This window comes from Bubalus bubalis, chromosome X, assembly GCF_019923935.1.
Source record: "Bubalus bubalis isolate 160015118507 breed Murrah chromosome X, NDDB_SH_1, whole genome shotgun sequence".
Classification (NCBI taxonomy): Eukaryota; Metazoa; Chordata; class Mammalia; order Artiodactyla; family Bovidae; genus Bubalus; species Bubalus bubalis.
Window position 1 is genome coordinate 9633539 of NC_059181.1, and position 15575 is coordinate 9649113.

A 15575-nucleotide genomic window follows, 5' to 3' on the forward strand; every position below is an offset into this window, starting at 1 on the left:
TGGGCAAAGTGATTAGAAGGATCCCAGGTAGAAAGTAAGCTAAGTTCTCAAGGAATGCTGGTGTTAGAATGATTATTACTCATTGAGTGAACAAAATAGTGGATTGCCTTGCAAACCAAATACGTCCAAGTTTCTTCAGCATTTCTTTTTATCATCTCTAGCCTGAGGCATCTTACTCTCACCTTCTATTGGGGAAAATTTTCACAGACCACACTGGCAAACTGAAACTAGAATGACACAACTCCATTTCATTAATTTGAGAGTCTTTACTGTTCCTATCAGAGAAGGCAATGGCACCCCACTCCAGTGTTCTTGCCTGGAGAATCCCAGGGATGGGGGAGCCTGGTGGGCTGCCGTCTATGGGGTCACAGAGTCAGACACGACTGAAGCGACTTAGCAGCAGCAGCTTTACTGTTCCTATAGCTACTGTAGCCCCATGAGTGTTTTTTAACTTTAATTTCATAAACATATATTTCATGCTGTTATCTTGATATTTGAGAATTGAAGACAAGGAACGAGAGAAGTGGAACGTTTTGTGCCACGAAAGATCTTACATGGGTCAAACATGCCCTCTTTTCAATGATGAGAAAAGTGACTGACAAAATTCAAATGACCACTACGGTGAGGAGCAGAGCCCAAACCAGGCCTGTTTGGGGTAGTACAGAACTTTGCATATTTTCCAGCATACACACAGATTAAATACTTCAGGCAAAATCACTTTATTAACAATTTCTATTTTACTACAAATCATTTTGCTTTAAGAAAATATCAGATTTGACACCTTTAGAAGTAGTTTGTGCAAGTTTAAGATAACTATGCACAGAGGCTCATTATCAGAGAAAGCAGTGTTATTAGCAAACAAAATTTTAAAGGAACATGCAGGATCTGCACTTACTGCTTTATCTCCCAGGGCTGTTCTGATACTAAATCTCACTTTAAAAGCATTTTCTGCATCTGCCAGAGAGAAAAAAGAGAGCAGTACATGATGATAAAATCCGTCAAAATGGAGCCTGATAAATCCTAATATTTAATGTAACTCAAATCAATAGACCCTGGTTCAATTCCTGGGTTAAGAAGATCCTCTGGAAAAGGGATAGGCTACCCACTCCAGTATTCTTGGGCTTCACTGGTGGCTCAGCTGATAAACAATCCACCTGCAACGTGGGAGACCTGGGTTTGATCCCTGGGTTGGGAAGATCCCCTGGAGAAGAGAAAGGCTACCCACTCCAGTATTTTGGCCTGGAAAATTCCACAGACTGTGCAGGCTATGGGGTCGCAAAGAGTCGGACACGATTGAACGACTTTCACTTTCACTTTTTTTTTAAAAAATCAACAGAACACAGATTGCGATTAAACTGTCCCTAAAACTTCTGAAAGTTTAACTGCAATCATCTTAGATGGTTGAAAATTTTCTTTCAAACTCATAAAACATTCACAGGCTCAAGTTTCAAGCCATAACACATCGGCAGATTTAGAAAAATAAAGAAGTCTTTAAGTCAGAGACTTGTCAATCATTCAGAAAACTGTTAATCTATTTTGAAGTTTCAAGGCTTACGTACCTGGTCGACAGAGATCGGCACGAACAGCAGTTACTAGAAAAAAGAACAGCCACAACATTCTTTCAGAGTGGAAAACACAAGGCAAACGGAGGAAAAAAAAAAATTCACCCTTCACTTAAAGCTGCCTTAGCCATTCTGTGACCCGGATTAGAATATGAGACAAAGAAGCAAGCCACCACCTAAAAGGTTTAATGATTAACCCCCATCATTTGGGTTAATGCTTTGATAGAAGAACCCATCTCCTGTCAGTTATTTATGAAAATCTGTTTGGAAAACAGATTAGCTGTCCTTCCCAAACTCTACCTCCAAAGAATGTTTTCTCTGCTGATTCAGAAGCTGGAATCCTCCCCGGCCCTTTCTTCTGTTGTCTGGTTAAATGCACAGTGGAAAGAAAGTCCTTTCTGGAGGTTTACAATATGTGAACTCTCTGCCTTTTCAGGACTGAAGTATCTGGCTTATAGATAGACTATCTTAATTTAGGAAACAAATATCACTCCTTTCTATCTCTGGTGAACAAAGGACACCCTTCTAAGACTGGCTTTATCTGACTCTCACCTCCACAGGTAAACATTCAGGAGCGCTTCCAAATCAAAGAGAATGCTTTTGGTCAGCCCTAAGGCCTGGTAGTTGTGTAAAATTAAAGTTAATGACATAGAGCAGTGCTATCCAATGGAACATTCTGTGATGATGGAAATGTTCTATATCTGCAATATATAGTATGTATACAGCACATACAATGTACTAGCCACTAGGCATAGGTGGCTGTTGAGCACCCAAAATGGGGCTACTGCTGCTGAGAAACTGAATTTGTATTAATTTAAAGTAAAAATATGTGGCTAGTGATTACAATGGTCAGTGCGGTTATACAACAGTAATTAGGAACTACCTACCATGAACTGGGGCTTCCCTGATAGCTCAGTTGCTAAAGAATCCACCTGCAATGCAGGAGACCCTGGTTCAATTCCTGGGTCAGGAAGATCCCCTGGAGAAGGGATAGGCTACCCACTCCAGTATTCTTGGGCTCCCCTGGTGGCTCAGCTGATAAAGAATCCACCTGCAATGTGGGAGACCTGGGTTCAATCCCTGGGTTGGGAAGACCCCCTGGAGAAGGGAAAGGCTACCCACTCCAGTATTCTGGCCTGGAGAATTCCATGGACTATATAGTCCATGGGGTCACAAAGAGTCGGACACAACTGAGCAACTTCCACTTTCACCATGAACTAGCTTCACTGGACTATTCCTCTAATCCTCAAAACAGCACCCCACATTGCTGTGTTATAATCAACTTACATATGAGAAAACTGAGGATTCAGTGTTTAAGGCATTGGTGGCAACAGGAGGAGTGGAATGGGTGTCGCTTTACCAGCCTGGATGACTTACACCTGAACCCTATCTCCACCATGCTGAACAGGACTGTGTTTTGGGTCATCACTGGTCAAAAGGGACATTGTAACAAAACCTCAGAGATGCTCTAAGGACTATGGCAGTGAGTAGAGAAGAACCGTCCCCTCATGGGCATTCTACAGATGCCAATCAAGCCCCCACCAGGCCAGTGTCGGGGCCTTCCTCTCTGCGTGAGTTCAGTCCCCAAATTCTACCTGTTGCTTAAAAACCATGAATGGAAAAATCAGGTTGGATGACCCCACTGTTAAATAGAAAATTTGGATTTTTAAAGAAACAACAAGAAAAATATTCTCATTTCCCCTTCCTGGTTAGGGTGATAGTTTATTGTAGATGACCCATTGCTGTTAGCTAACTCCACTTCAGGAGCTTTTCTTCATCTCCTTCACCTTGGTTGCCAGGATACAGAGTCAGGAAAAGTTGTTCTAGAGAGACGTGGCCCAGTTTCTCTGGGTTCTGGAATGAACCCAGTCATTCCAGAAATTTCACTATTAGGGGAAATGGAAATTTCCTAGAAGGAAGGGCCTACATAACTAACCCCTGAAAATAAAGTCAGACTAGATGAACTTATCTTAGGAAATGTTAGACCAGATATTGGCATCCTGCGGGGAGGAGGGTGGCAGGGAATAGATAGAGATTGTAACAAAACTGATTATTTGCATATAGTAAACCCCTGGAGAGATAGGAATCTGATTCAGACTTGCTTTAGCCTTAAGACTTCATAAAAATATCAAGTATCTCTTTTGCTTTTACTTAGGAGGACTGCAGACAGTAAAACAGTGAACTGTATTTAAGCCATTCATTTGAAAAGAGAAGAAACTCTCTTCTCTTTTGAATTACGATTTCTCAATGTTTGTTGCCTCATTTTAAAAATCAAGAGAAAAGGGCAACAGAAGTTCTGTACAGAAAATACAGAGAACCAAAAAGCGAAAAGTACAAAATACCTATAATACCACCCATACGGATGACCAGTGTGAATATATTTTAATAGTTGAAACACATGTTCCTTAGCCTTGGATCTTCTTGTGTGTTCCCTTGTGACGTTACTGTCGTTTGGTCTCATTGTAGTGTGAGAACAGGGCAGCATCACAGTGGGAATCACATGGGCCCTTGTCTTCTTCCTCACCCTAATGGGAATGCTGCTCCCCATGGGATCTGGTTGAGTCATTTTACTTTTTTAAATATAATTATTTATTTATTTTGACTGTGCAGTGTGACTTGTGGGATCTTAGTTCCCTGACCAGGGATTGAACCCATGCCCTCGACAATGAAAGTACAGAGTCTTAACCACTGGACAGCCAGGGAATCCCCAGTGCATCACTTTAAATTTGATATATTGTAAGATAAAAGCACCTTTTATTCCTAACTTACTGAAAACTTCCTTTTGTCAAGTGACATTGAATTTTATCACCTGCCTTTTCAATATCTATTAATATGACCCTAGAATTTTTACCACTTGGCATGTTATATTAAAAAATTTCTTTAGGTTGATCCAATCCTTAGATAAGCTTAGTTTGATTACTTCTAAGTTGCTTCTGGACTTACTTGCTGTGTTTGTTTTCTTTAGCTTTTTAAATCCATTTTCATAGAAGAATACCATTTAGGTTCCTATTCAAGTGCTGATTCCTTTTTCCAGTCCTTACAGTACCACCTTGAAAAATGGTATAGAACGATTTGTAACATTATCTACATTTACAAACACTTGAAAATGTAGAAGAAATTAAATATTCAGAGTTGAAGAATCTGGACTATATATATTTTGGAGGAAGAGTTCTTAATTTTAAAACTTTCTTATAATGTCATTAATTGCAGGTTTCTTATTTCTTTCCCTTTTCATTGTTTACGGTATCCAAGAGAAGCATTCATTTCATTAAGATTTTCCAGTCTTCTCATAGACTGCATACAATATATATCTCATAAAATACTCCATTCATTGTTATAGTCCCTTTATATTTCCCAGTTATATATTAATTTTTTCCTCATTTTTCCACTGTTCTTTCCAGAGATTTACCTACTCTTTTTATTGGTTAATCAAAGAAGATCTTGCATTTAATTTTTAATTCCTCTGCTTCCTGATTCATCCAGCTTTACAGTTATTCTTTAATCTCACCATCATACTGGTTTTCTTGTTCTTTTTATAACTCTTGAACTGGCTAATAGGCTTATTTATTTTTAACCTTTCTCAGTTAATATGAAAATACCTATGGCTATGAATTTTCCTTGGAATACTGTTCTGGCCACATGACATAACAAGTACAAATGTACAGTGATCTCATTCTACTTTCTAAATAGTCTACAGTTACAGTTTTAATTTTTCTATACCCCAGTATTTAGAAAAGCATTAGAAAATTAGAAAAGTATTTGTCATTAGCAAAAGAAACAGCAGCCAAAAATGAAATGGTTAAAAATATTGCCTTTTATAGGTCCTGTAAGATGAACAGAAAAAGAAAACGTTTAATGATAAAATAAGATACTGTCAATAACTTGACTTAAAACATGAAGACTCTTACAAGGTCTGGATCAGCTGGAATGTACTAAAAAAGATTTTAACAACTAAAGAGCTTGAGAGTTTAGTAAAAGTGGTGAACCCAAAACTAGATGCTATCGTTCTTGACTCTCAACATAGTGGGGTTTTTTCTTTCACTTTTCAAAATCTGCACATACTCAGTCTTTATTTTCATGCACAATTGTAAGTATTAAACCTCCAGAAAATTCATATCAAACTTGTTCCATACAATGCTCATTTCAGCAATTTTACAAATAGGAGCTTAATAATTTATCAGGAACAGTGGTAATGATGACAACTAAAGTGGTTTCAAACATTCACAATATGGCCCTATTACTGCCAGTGTTTAGAGTTTCAAGAATGCAGATAAAAAGTTGAGACTACTATTGCCATGAGCGATACAAAAGGCACTGAGTCTCCTCAGAGAGGAAAGAGAAATTGATTTCTCCGTGCTTTTTCCTACTCCACAACACTACTGAAAAGCAGTTTCTTGGCACATAACTACTGATCTGGAGAATGAATTAAATATGAGATCACACGAAAAGGAAACACATGAGTTGGTCTTTTGACTCACATAAGATGCCTTTTAAAGTTCATTAGAGTTGTAAATGCATGTGGGTGATATGTATGCTTCATTTACCTGCGATAAAACAAGATGTAGTATGGAGGACAAATGCAGCTTTGAAATTTTAACTGATTGCTTCATTGTCACAATCAGGTAATTTTCAAACCTAGAATAACCTGAATACTGTGAGCTTTCATTTTTTATCTTTAAATATTTTAACCACCATTACAGGTCTATCTCAATGATCACCTCCTTTAAGAAATCTTTCTTTTCTTTTTGTTATAGATTCTTAGCTGTTGTTTGTTGTGGACTTGTCCACTCTACTAACTTTTAATTCTCTGTCCTGTGTTTCCATAGCATTTTGTTCACATTTGCACATGGATCTATTGCCAACATGATTTGCTTCTGGATCCTTCAAATTTTAAGTTCCTGGAGGGCAGGGATTATATTTGGTTCCATTTGCATTTCTCATGGCCCATGAATATTTGATAGTAAAACTGAACTGACTTACTTCAGTCATAAATAGGCATTCTAAGGCACTTAAGACCATGGAAATGAAGTATCATGAAGTACACTGCAATTTTTTTGACCATCTCCACCAGAGAAAGACAATTCCCAGTACTTTGACAAACCAGGAACCCTGGGCTTTGGAAAACTTCTGTCTCCACTCCCAGACCTTATGCCCTTTTTAGATGAGAAAAAAAATCCAAAGCTATAATATTCGAAGGCTAGTCAAATTTTGTAGGTTAATCAACAACTGTAACTTTATGAACCTTACCTTTTCACCCTCACAGGGTAACAATTTTCAGCTTCAGAGAAAGTTAATCACTAATCTTTAGAAATAAAGATTAATTCAGACAAACTAAGTGAGTATAATTCTGCCAATTTTATATTCCTAAGGTAGCAATTTAAAGAACACTTTCATAAACAGAATGCATATGTGACTGACTGTCTCATCTTGTCCATGAAGACCAATACATTCAAATGAGTCCCACGTACAATGTAAATTGTTGCAGGTACTACAGAAAGCAGGATGCAGATTCCTTAAGAAAACTAAAAAAAAAAGGAAAAAGAAAGATGAAACCTCTAATTTGAAAAGATACATGAACCCCAGTGTTCACAGCAGCACTATTTACAATAGCCAAGACATGGAGGCAACCTGAATGCCCATCAACAGGCAACTGGCTTAAGATGATGTAGTATAGATACACAATGGTATATTAACCATAAAAAAGAATGAAATATTGCCATTTGCAGCAACATGGACGGACCTACAGACTATCATACTATGTGAAGTGAGACAAAGAAAGACAAATATGATATGATATCACTTTTATGTACAATCTAAAATATATTACAAATGAATCTTTATATAAAACAAAAATACTCATAGACATAGAAAGCAAATTTATGGTTACCAAAGAAAAGAGGGGGTGGATAAGCAACAAGGATTTACTGCTATTACAGAGAACTATATTCAATATTTTATAACAACATATAAAGGAAAATGATATGAAATATATATATATATATAACTGAATCACTTTGCTGTACATCTGAAACTAACACACTATTGTAAACCAATTATACTTCAGTGAAAATAAATGAAATTTTTAAAAATAATTTTTAAAAAATGAGTCCTATGCAATAAAAACAAGATTTTACTGACATAGCCAACGCTGCTTGGGTATTGTATTAAGAGTTTTCTCATGGTTTCAACAAGTCATGATATTTTTTTCTGGGTAAAAATTACTGTAACCATGCTCTATGGAGTACTATTTTTCATTCTTAAATCTTGTATCTGACTGTCAGTTAGTGTTACCCGATCACATTTAGCCCTGCCACTAGGTACCGCTGTTACTAACCTCCATAAAGAGGTAGAGGGCTTCCCAAGTGGCACAGAGGTACAGAATCCACTTGCTAATGCAAGAGACGAAAGAGACGTGGGTTCCACCCCTGAGCTGGGATAATCCCCTGGAGCAGGAAATGGCAACCCATTCCAGTATTCTTGCCTGGAAAATTCCATGGACAGAGGAGCCTGGTGGGCTGCTACAGTCCATGGGGCTGCAAAGAGTTGGACACAACTAAGTGACCAAGTATACACGCACAAAGAGGTAGAGAGGCCCTGTATCTTTTAGGTTCAGTTCAGTTCAGTTCAGTCACTCAGTCGTGTCCGACTCTTTGAGACCCCATGAATCGCAGCATGCCACGCCTCCCTGTCCATCACCAACTCCCAGAGTTCACTCAAACTCATGTCCATCGAGTCGGTGATGCCTTCCAGCCATCTCATCTGTCATCCCCTTCTCCTCCTGCCCCCAATCCCTCCCAGCATCACAGTCTTTTCCAATGAGTCAACTCTTCACATGAGGTGGCCAAAGTACTGGAGTTTCAGCTTTAGCATCAGTCCTTCCAATGGACACCCAGGACTGATCTCCTTCAGAATGGACTGGTTAGATCTCCTTGCAGTTCAAGGGACTCTCAAGAGTCTTTTCCAACACCACAGTTCAAAAGCATCAATTCTTCGGCACTCAGGTTTCTTCACAATCCAACTGTCACATCCATACATGACTGCTGGAAAACCCATAGCCTTGACTAGACGGACCTTTGTTGGCAAAGTAATGTTTCTGCTTTTTAATATGCTATCTAGGTTGGTCATAACTTTCCTTCCAAGGAGTAAGAGTCTTTTAATTTCATGGATGCTCTCATTTTCCTAACAGAAGCTTAAGCTACCTTATTCTGGTTGATACACAAAGTACATGAAATAATCAAAAGATCCAAGTTTTTGCCCTTGTGGCCAGTGACAATGACCTTGATCTTTCTACTGTATGAAATCATCAAAAACTTACAGTAAGAAATGTTTTTGAAGACTGCCTAAAAGACATAGATGTAAGACCTCTATTACTACAAATCGGAGATGCCAGATAAGTTTTTGCAACCACTCATTCATCCTGAACCCACAAAAGACATTGTTAATCTATTATAGAACGTATTACTTCTGAGCCCAGACTCAATCACAAAACTCCAATGCAGTTATTCAGTCAGTCGACATGTGAGTTGAAACTTACTTGCCATCACGGGGAATAATGATCTTAACGCTGCCCTGACTAAGCCATACCATTAAGGGTCTGTGATCTCAAATAAACAGGAAAGTGTGGGTGGTTCACAGAATTGATTTAATGAACTGTGCTTTGTTACTGTGGCAACAGTTTACATTGAGGGGATCTGTATGAAATTCTTTAAGACACTTGCTTCCTACTTAGTTCATAGCATCCTTATGATGAGGAATTAGGATTTCCATTGGGACTGAACATCAAGAAAAACTGTGCATCTCAAAAACAAACGAACGAACCTGCAGGGCATTATGCTAAATGAAATAAGCCAGACAGAGGAAACAAATACCTTATGATCTCACTTATACGTAGAATCTAAAAACACACACACACAAACCTGAACTCACAGATTCAGAGAACAGATTGGGGGTTGCCAAAGGCAGGGGGTATGGGGGAGCCTGGTGGGCTGCCGTCTATGGGGTCGCACAGAGTCGGACATGACTGAAGCGGTTTAGCAGCAGCAGCAGCAGCAAAGGCAAGGGGTAGAAGTGGGTAAAATGAGTGAAAGTACTCCAAGTTAGGCTTCAACAGTACATGAACTTCCAGATGTTCAAGTTTGATTTAGAAAAGGCAGAGGAACCAGAGATCAAATTGCCAACATCTGCTGGATTACAGAAAAAGCGAGAATTCCAGAAAAACATCTACTTCTACTTTATTGACTATACCAAAGCCTTTGACTGTGTGGATCACAACAAACTATGGAAAATTCTTCAAGAGATGGGAATACCAGACCACCTCCCCTGCCTCCTGAGAAATCTGTATGCAGGTCAAGAAGCAACAGTTAGAACCAGACATGGAACAACAGACTGGTTCCAACAGACTGGTTGGAAAAGGAGTATGTCAAGGCTGTATGATGAACCTTACTTACTTAACTTATATGCAGAGTACACCATGTGAAATGCTGGGCTGGATGAAGCACAAGCTGGAATCAAGATTGCTGGGAGAAATATCAATAACCTCAGATATGCAGATGACACCACCCTTACGGCTGAAAGTGAAAAGAAACTAAAGAGCCTCTTGATAAAAGCGAAAGAAGGAAGGGGGAAAAGCTGGCTTAATACTCAATATTCAAAAAACTAGATCATGGCATCCGATCCCATCACTTCATGGCAAACAGACAGAGAAACAATACTAACAGTGACAGACTTTATTTTGGGGGGGCTCCAAAATCACTGCAGATGGTGACTGCAGCCATGAAATCAAAAGATGCTTGCTCCTTGAAAGAAAAGCTATAACCAACCTAGACAGCATATTAAAAAACAGAGACATTACAACAAAGGTCTGTCTAATCAAAGCTATGATTTTTCCAGCAGTCATGTATGGATGTGACAGTTGGAGCATAAAAAATGCTGAGTGCCAAAGAATTGATGCTTTTGAACTCTGGTGTTGGAGAAGACTCTTGAGAGTCCCTTGGACTGCAAGGAGATCCAACCAGTCCATCCTAAAGGAAATCAGTCCTGAATATTCACTGGAAGGACTGTGCTGAAGCTGAAGCTCCAATACTTTGGCCACCTGATGCAAAGAATTGACTCATTGGAAAAGACCCTGATGCTGGGCAAGAGTGAAGGCAGGAGAAGTGGATGATACAAGGATGAGATGGTTGGGTGGCATCACCGACTCCACGTGAGTTTGAGCAAGCTCCGGGAGTTGGTGATGGACAGGGAAGCCTGGCATGCCTCAGTCCACGGGGTCACAAAGAGTCAGACAGGATTGAGTAACTGAACTGAACTGAATGAAAAGCTACAAACTTATTTATAAAATAAATAAGTCATAGGGATGTAATGTACAGAAAGGTGACTACAGTTAACAATATTGAAAGAGAGTGAATCTTAAAAGGTCTCATCACAAGAAAAAAAAACTGTAACTATGTGTGGATGTTTATTAGATTTACTGTGGTGATCATTTCACAATTATATCAATACTTAATAATTATGTGTACCCCTGAAACCAATATATTGTAATGTCAATTAAACCTCAATTTTAAAAAGGCATTTACCAAGTCCTTTTCCACCTATAACCCACCCCCTGACCACATCTTAGCTAATTTTCTCTTCAATTCTTATCCCATCCAAACCCAAGCTGGGAAACCTCAGGCTATATGCTCCTTGAAGTCTCTCTTGGCACTGGAACATAGTACTCCATAAATACGATTTCAGTGCATGAATAACTGAATGGCTAATGGAAGTGCCCTTCCTCTAGAAGTGCCCATTCAAAGATTTCTGGACAGGAAGGCGAAAAAAAAAAAAAGCTGGTAATAACCTCTTCAATCTTTTCTCTGTGGACCCAGAATTGTAAATCGAGACAGTAAAGACCTATCGAAGAAGGAGTCCACAAGCAGAAATCTAAGTGTGGTGTTATCTTCACAGGCCCTACACAGCAGGAGGGCACTAGGTACCTTAAAAAGTCGTCGAAGGAGACATTAGGAAGTAGAGGAGTGTGCTTAATCCATGCAGCCCGCTATTTAAACTCGGTTGGTGAGCTGGTAGGAACATAGTTTCAGTTGGTCCTCAGTTACCTTTCCTACCCAGTTTCTGCTCTTGGATTTGTGGTGTTTGGAACTCGGAGAAATATGAAGCAAACCTATTTTTAGGCGAGAAGCAGAAACCTCCAAATTCCTTTCACCCTGTAAAAGACGCCAACATCTAGCTCTGAGAGACCTGGACGATTTCCTCCAGAAATTCATAAGCTCCGCCCGCTTCTCTGAGGCTTCTCAAGATCAGGTTCCGCCAAGAAGGGGAGAGCAGGGGGCGTGGATCTGCCAAGAGTGTAACCAGAACTGCAATGTCCTGGGAATCCAGGGAGTGGCCACGACGGAATGAATACAGAGAAACGCGCGTGCGCGGAGTTAGTGTGATCAACGAGCACCTCAGGATCATGTGGTGCGGCAAGGAACCGAGGGACGGGCCTGGACACCGTGGGAAGGAGCGTCAGCGACGGCCACGTCGGGAGGGGAGTGGCCTAGGAGTAACACAGAGGCGTGACCGGAAAATGTTGGACTCAATCGGCACGTGAAGGGCGTGGCATAGTCGCTCATAAGCGCAAGACAGAGTTGGTCGAGCCTGCGGGGTGTGAGCTCAGGCAGAGGGCAGATTAAACTGTCAGAGTGGAGGCAGAGACAGAAGCACAAAGGGAGTGGCGTGGTGTCAGCTCAACAAACATGACCCGAAGGATAAAAAGAATGTGAAAGGATTCTGATCAGTGTCGGTGGGGAGGAGTGGCGTACGAGACGCATGTGACGTAACAGAAAGGCGGGCCCTGGTGTAGGCGGAGCGTAAGGACGTACCGTGAACGTGGCCGTGGATGGTGCGTAGGGGCGTGGCTTTGACGCTCTAAGGAGTGCGACAAACAAGGTCCAGCTCCAAGGAAGGGTGGGCCCACGCGGAGGCCAGAGGCGGGACCAACTTACCGCGCAGGCTCCTTACCGCGGCTGGAAGCCCGGAGAGATGGCAGCAGCGGTACAATCAGGGAAAAGAGCAGGTGGAGGGCTGGGCGGAGAAGACTTTCGGGCTCCGACACGGGGAGTGTGGCCGGGGGCGGGGGAGGACTTCCGGCTTCGTCGGGACGTGGGCGGAGCGCGCGGGGCCGTGACTAGGATAAGCGAAATGACGTGTTGCGGCGTGAGGGGCGTATCTAGGCGACAGGGGGCGTAGACAAGATGGCCACACGCATGACCCTCGCATCCTGGTGGCAAACAGGGGTTTCCGCTCTGGGAAATCTTCGGATAAGGTCGGGCGGCTAAGTGGAGCGTGGGCGCAGGGGAGCGTTACTTAGTAGAGAGAGCAGGGATCCTTTTCTACACATTACCATGCGCTGCAGTGGGCTCCGGACCCGGGACAGCTGTTGGCCCCTCTAGAGAAGGCCAGTCCCGGCGGGGCTTCTCTGTAGGATGGAGGAGAAAGCAGCAGGAAATCATCCTTCCTTCATCTAATCCTGTTCTTCCGCTATGAGAGTCTCCAGAAAACTACACCCCCCTTTTGTGCATTTAAAAGAGTTTTGTGCATTTAAAAGTAGAACAGGTGTCCCAGAGAGTTTGGGAAGTGAGGGGCTTGCAGTTTCAGTGATCGAGTCCTACAAACTGGGATTCAGACATATCTGCATTGTTGATCTTCTCCCTGATTATGCCAAGGGCTATGGACAGATTCACAACCACTCTCAGAGCAGAGGATCAGCAGCTATGTCTTGTGGCCATATCTAAGCCTTCTCTACTCCTCAGTTCTATTGTTTTTCTTTTGTGTCCAGTCCTGGAGCTAGAGGGGAAGAGTCTACCAAATACAGTTGTTGTTGGTGGCTGTGATTCTTTGTGGCATGAGTTAAGAGCTACTGCTCTCAGACTTCTCTTGTGGTCCAGTGGTTAAAACTCCAAGCTTCCATTGCAGGGGGCACGGGTTTGATCCGTAGTCTGGAAACTAAGGTGCAGGGAGGCCAAAAAATAAATAAAGTAAAAGCTACTGCTCTAAGGATGCTGGAAAGCCCTTGTTATTAATGTAATTTCCTCTTGTTTATTTTTGCTGAAAAGCTTGAAAAACATGGGGAGATAACAAAGATGTGTTCACGATATGGTTATTAATGTAATTTCCTCTTGTTTATTTTTGCTGAAAAGCTTGAAAAACATGGGGAGATAACAAAGATGTGTTCACGATATGTTGAGTAGGATTCATTCTCTGTCAACCACTGTAAACCACATTGTTTTCTGCTTCCCCTTTTACCTTTGCTGACAACCTGGTCATCTCCACTGTGCTGTTTAAAATTCTTGATGGAATATGGAAGGAACTCGGGAATCGGGTGAAAGCTTTCACCCTACCCATAAGCTGCCCCTGCACATCCCTCAGAACGGTCTCTATTCTCAGCCTGCATTGAAGTCCACAGCTTACCAAAGTTCATTCATCTGCTTTCCCCCCTCCCCGCTTAGTCTCCCTTCTGGGCCCTAATAAAGAGCTACACTGTTCCTGAGTATTTTGGAAATGAAAACCTTTCAACTTTTAAGGCTTTCCTACTTTACTCAGAAATTTAAACTCAGTACCAGGTCTAAAATTCATCTAAAGGCTGCAAGAAGCAAGAGCACCATTGCTGTGCTTGTGCACATCTGCCCCGATGTTCCTGGAGCCAGGCAAAAGGCTGCCACCACTTATACTTGGAGTACAATAAGAGTTGAGTTCCTTTTGACTAAATATGAATATTGAGGACATCTGATGGAAAGAGGGAAATTCCACTGGAGCAATTAGTTGCAGTGCATTAAACAATTATAAACTTAACTTTTGATAACCCCATATTGGGATCATAATCTTTCTCAGTCAAGATAAGGAAACATATAATTAAAACTTCAGAGAATTGGAAAAGGTTATCTTCCTTTCTAAATCAGAAGGCAAAAAGTCAACAGTCCATTTGATGAGAATCAAGAAATTTGTTTTCAACGTAATTAGAACCTTTAGTTGGGTTATTTTTTTCTGTTTTGCAAAGTATAAATGGCTTAATCAGGCAGAGTTTGAGAGCCAAGGCATTTAATAAATAATCTACAAATTATTTTAAAAGGTTTTTGGAATCTCTTTTCATTCATGGATTTCTGTCTGCAAAACAGCAGATAAGGAAGGTGTAAATAAAATCTAAGAACATATATAAATAATCAATGATAGCAAAGGGGATGTAGCACAGAAAGCTTACCTTCCCTGGGGTCCATCCACGTCATGGGCACATCTTTCCTGTGCCTGTATAACAAAATACAGCTTGAGATTACTGTACATTTATACATTCCAGGATTCACCCGTGGCCTAGTTAATAATGAGTATTAGTTTACTTTTAATGCTAAATTTTGCAGTTTATACTCTAGGTGCAAATTCATAAACATTTTTCTGATAAGGATCTTTCTGAAGCATATATCTTGACATAAATAATCTCTTGTATTGTTACAGGTATTGTAGCCTGTGCTGTGCTTAGTCACTCAGTTGTGTCCGACTCATTACTACCCCATGGGGTGCAGCCCATCAGGCTTTTCTGTCCATGGGGATTCTCCAGGCAAGAATACTGGAGTGGATTGCCATTACTTCGTAGAGGGTATCTTCCCAACCCAGGGATCAAACCCAGGTCTCCTGCATTGCAGGCTGATTCTTTACTGTCTGAGCCACTAGGGACGCCCTAGCATTAGCTAAATTTTCTATTGGGATTTCCCTGGAACCCTCCTTGCCCCTGACCTTTCATGCTCCCTTCCTTCCTTGATTGCATTTGACTTCCCTTTCTCTAGGCCTCCCTAATCACTCCATTTTGTTAGTCTCCCTCTAGACACCTGTTACCCCTGGGGGAGGGGATTTTGCTTCTCTTTCTAGCCTCAAGTCTCCTTAGCACCAGCGCTGCATTGCCAACTCTCCCTAGACCTCTGCTCTTGCCTGCCGCTGCCCCAGTACCTCAAATCCAGTAGGGTTAGCAATAAGAGCACCATCTTT

General features: G+C 41.2%; 2 protein-coding genes across 6 annotated transcripts in view; one reads left to right on the forward strand and one right to left on the reverse strand.

Annotated features, from left to right (window-relative positions):
- CLTRN (collectrin, amino acid transport regulator) overlaps nucleotides 1-4587 on the reverse strand; it is a 40389-nt gene extending 35802 nt beyond the window's left edge. The window contains exons 1-3 of one of the 2 annotated variants that reach the window (XM_025276342.2): nucleotides 4506-4587; nucleotides 1560-1592; nucleotides 896-954 (exon numbers count right to left, since the gene is read on the reverse strand). In XM_025276342.2, coding sequence (XP_025132127.2) covers nucleotides 896-954; nucleotides 1560-1592; nucleotides 4506-4560 — 147 coding nt within the window. In that variant the 5' untranslated portion in view covers nucleotides 4561-4587. Of the gene's footprint in view, nucleotides 1-895; nucleotides 955-1559; nucleotides 1846-4505 lie in introns of those variants that run through there. The other variant, XM_025276343.2, reaches the window with a different exon arrangement.
- A 7704-nt stretch (nucleotides 4588-12291) lies between these two features.
- The window catches only part of CA5B (carbonic anhydrase 5B), a 103191-nt gene continuing 99907 nt past the window's right edge, over nucleotides 12292-15575 (forward strand). Inside the window, exon 1 of one of the 4 annotated variants that reach the window (XM_044936975.2) lies at nucleotides 12292-12444. The gene's annotated coding sequence lies outside the window, so the exon portion shown is untranslated. The other 3 variants (XM_044936973.1, XM_044936974.1, XM_044936976.1) reach the window with 3 other exon arrangements.